General features: G+C 40.4%; 1 protein-coding gene across 1 annotated transcript; it reads left to right on the top strand.

Moving 5' to 3' along the window:
• Positions 1-769: 769 nt before the first annotated feature.
• On the top strand, positions 770-3,249 carry LOC134564562 (putative uncharacterized protein DDB_G0271982; the record flags this gene model as incomplete). The annotated part of the gene is made up of 3 exons (XM_063423454.1): positions 770-842; positions 1,821-1,899; positions 2,982-3,249. Coding segments are annotated over exons 1-3 (420 nt in total), but the record flags the coding sequence as incomplete, so codon positions are not given.
• Between the last annotated feature and the right edge of the window lie 33 nt (positions 3,250-3,282).

Here is a 3,282-nt window from a genome sequence, read left to right as displayed (position 1 = left end):
AGAGACACCAGTCTGACATGTGGCCACACCGTTTACAAATGCAATGATATTACATTTATTGAGAAACCAGCGTCCTACAGAATCTTTCCCGTGCTTTATGGGAAATCAAGGGGAAAAAAAATTCTGTTAATATTGTTATGTGTTATAAAGAAAGCTGAAGTTCAGAAAGATGAGAAATTCTACCTGAAACCACATTATTAACTGAATTAGGACTAATCAGTGTTGTAACTCCATCCCATTAGAACAATGGGATGGAGTCTTCTAAGCAATGAAGATATGAGGGGAGACCAGTATGTTCCTCCACTTGTTAAGTCTGTGGTTCTCAAGGTACTGCACAACATAATGCCCTTACCTCCCTGACCCAGAAATGTTGCTTCATCATGTGATTGTGCAGCAGAGTGAAAGGGGCAGTGGCCTGCCTGGGCACACAGATTCACCTGATGCAGAAAATCCAGCTTTCTGTGTTAATGGCTCTTGCAAGAGATGAGATCCATTGCAATAGGCTTGAATTCACAGCAATTTGCTTAAGTGAACAGATTTATTCACCAAGATTAGAGAAAGCCAGTGAGGCGTGTTGTATTTGTTTCTGGTGCTTTTCCTTAAAAAAAAAAATGAGGAAAACCAACCCTGAAGTACGGATTCTATAGAAGTTCTGCTGAAATAAAGCAGATGGATTGGAAATATGGCCTGAAATTTTGTGTGTCAAATATTTTTTACGGTATTGTTTTGACTTGGCATTATTCTTCAAAGGAGTATTTCTTTTTCAGAGATGCGATCCTACATTTACTCAGCTTGTGATGTTAAGGTTGCAACTTCTGTCTTCGAGATCAGTCCAGGAACAGGTTTGAAATTTAACACGGAATTTCCTGTTAAACTGAGTCATTGTGAAGAGCAAATATCTACCTGTTGTCTACATCAGCCTGAAGGATGAGCCTGCTGATTATGTGCCACAAAATTTTAATTACCACCCAGCTGGCTAGGAGAGTGCCAATACTTCTTTTTTCTTTTCTGACACAGAGCGTCTCCACTGTGGTTATTTTTGTTGATTGGAGGTTTTTTCCTCTTTGCCTGTCTGCCTGCACCTCTGGAAGCTGCTCCCTCTTGTGGTCTAGTGAAATTTATGGCACAGGATATTGATTATACCATGCTTGACCCTTTACATAAAAGGGGGAGCAAGCCAGAGGTTTATGAACTGTAAAGGGATCCTGATCATAAATTCATTTATGTCTGACTGTCTTAAGTTTTGTAAGGTAAAAACTTAACTAAACATTTGCCTTCCTTACAGACAAGTGTTGAAACTAAAATGACTGAACATTTGCATGTCCTTAAAAAAAAAAGAAAAAAAAAAAAAAAAAAGAAAAAAAAAAAAAAGAATAGGACCATCCTCTTCAGGAGCTATTTTCTTCTCAAGGAGAGAAAAGGCAGTGGTCCATTTGTGACAGAAAAGGTCCATTTTTGAACAGTATTATAACAGTACACCACACTTATGTATCTTCTTTCCTCTGTAAGATAAAACCTCACAGTACTACTTCAAAAACCTCACTTTGTACTACTTATAAAGGAAGTCATTTCATAATGCAATAGCCATAAAAATATGAAGGAGGTGATCAACATCCCAATAGTTTCTTTCCATTGCCAGTTCTGCATTCCAGTTTGGTGTGCATATTCAAGGCATTCAAAAGTTATGGTAATAACCTGATGGAGAATTTATATTCTTGTTATCATCAGCGCTGATGTTCTTAGGTGATATTGGTTTTGATGGACTATCGTAGAATGTCTTTCTGAATTTTTAATTTTCATCTTCTGTCTTTGTCCAATAGCAGATAACCTAAAATTGAAGTGTGGCCTGCAGGACCTGTGGCTATCATCTCAAATACTGTCAAGTGTGTTCTTCTGGATGTTAGTAGGAAAATGTTTTCACCTGCTTACTCACCAACATGTTTTGTCTCTGCTGACATCTTTCATCAACACATTTCACAGATATTTCAACATATATCTCAGATACAGGATATTATATGGAATCCCCTTTGTCTATCTCCTTTATTCCTGGAAGTTTCCATCTGCTGGGCTGAGGGTACAGCCAAAAAAGGGACCACTTCTCTCTTCCTTCCAACTGTCTGCCCCTAAAGCACTGATTGTCCTCCCCAAAAACTCAAAGCCTGAGTGGTGAGATGTGTTCAGGCCTCCTGCCACAGGTGCTTAGAGGATTTGTTGTTAAGTCTCCTCTCTTTTGTGACTCTCATGTTCACATTTGCTTAACCCTCATCCCTCAAGCAGCCTGTGTGCTCACGTGAGTCTGTGGCTTGCTTCAGGTGTCAGGCAGCCACTGTCTTCCTGCTGACTGCAACCTTCATTTCACTGACACAAACTCCCACACTGACAACAGACCTGAGGGCCACACCCCTGTCTTTCAGCTCTTTTCCCTTTTATTCTGTGGCCCTGTCCCTGTCCCTTTTCTCCCTTCAGTTTGCCTTCATCCTGCTGCCTACTGCTGTTATTAGGATCCTGCTGGCCTTGCTGCTCTCCCTTTACACATATCCCCTGGGGCCTATTCCCCCTTTCCATATTCATTATAATTTTTATTCCCCCAGCCTCAGAGCCTTATTACTTCATTCCCTGACAACCCACAGTTACCAGGCCTCTTGCTTTATAACTCTCCAGTCTTTTCATCTCTATCACCTGGGACCACATGCTCCATCTCTGGCCAGCCTTCTTCATCCTCTGTTAGTAAGTTTCTTTGGCTTTTCAAATCAAATTCTAATTTCATATCTTATCTGTGTTCCATGCCTAATCACTTCTGCCTGCTTTTTTTTCTTGTTGCATTTCATCCCCTGTGCCAGTCGGTCTTTGGACTCTGCACATTTCCCTGCACCCTCCTCTATCTCTCTCCTGGTCAGATTTCCCATCAGTCCATATCTCCCATCTGCTTTTTACTTCCAGAGGTTCCTCTGAGCCTCCCTGTAAACATGCAATTCATCAAGCAAACCAATAAACAATTCTCTGCTTTCCTCTTTGGAAAGGAAAAAAAGAAAGGAAAAGGAAAAGGAAAAGGAAAAGGAAAAGGAAAAGGAAAAGGAAAAGGAAAAGGAAAAGGAAAAGGAAAAGGAAAAGGAAAAGGAAAAGGAAAAGGAAAAGGAAAAGGAAAAGGAAAAGGAAAAGGAAAAGGAAAAGGAAAAGGAAAAGGAAAAGGGGGAGGGCAGAAGAGGAAAGGAAAGGAAAGGAAAGGAAAGGAAAGGAAAGGAAAGGAAAGGAAAGGAAAGGAAAGGAAAGGAAAGGAAAGGA

The sequence above is a fragment of the Prinia subflava genome, chromosome Z, assembly GCF_021018805.1.
Source record: "Prinia subflava isolate CZ2003 ecotype Zambia chromosome Z, Cam_Psub_1.2, whole genome shotgun sequence".
Classification (NCBI taxonomy): domain Eukaryota; kingdom Metazoa; phylum Chordata; class Aves; order Passeriformes; family Cisticolidae; genus Prinia; species Prinia subflava.
Note: the sequence above shows the minus strand (reverse complement) of the source record. Positions and strands in the feature narration are given on the sequence as shown.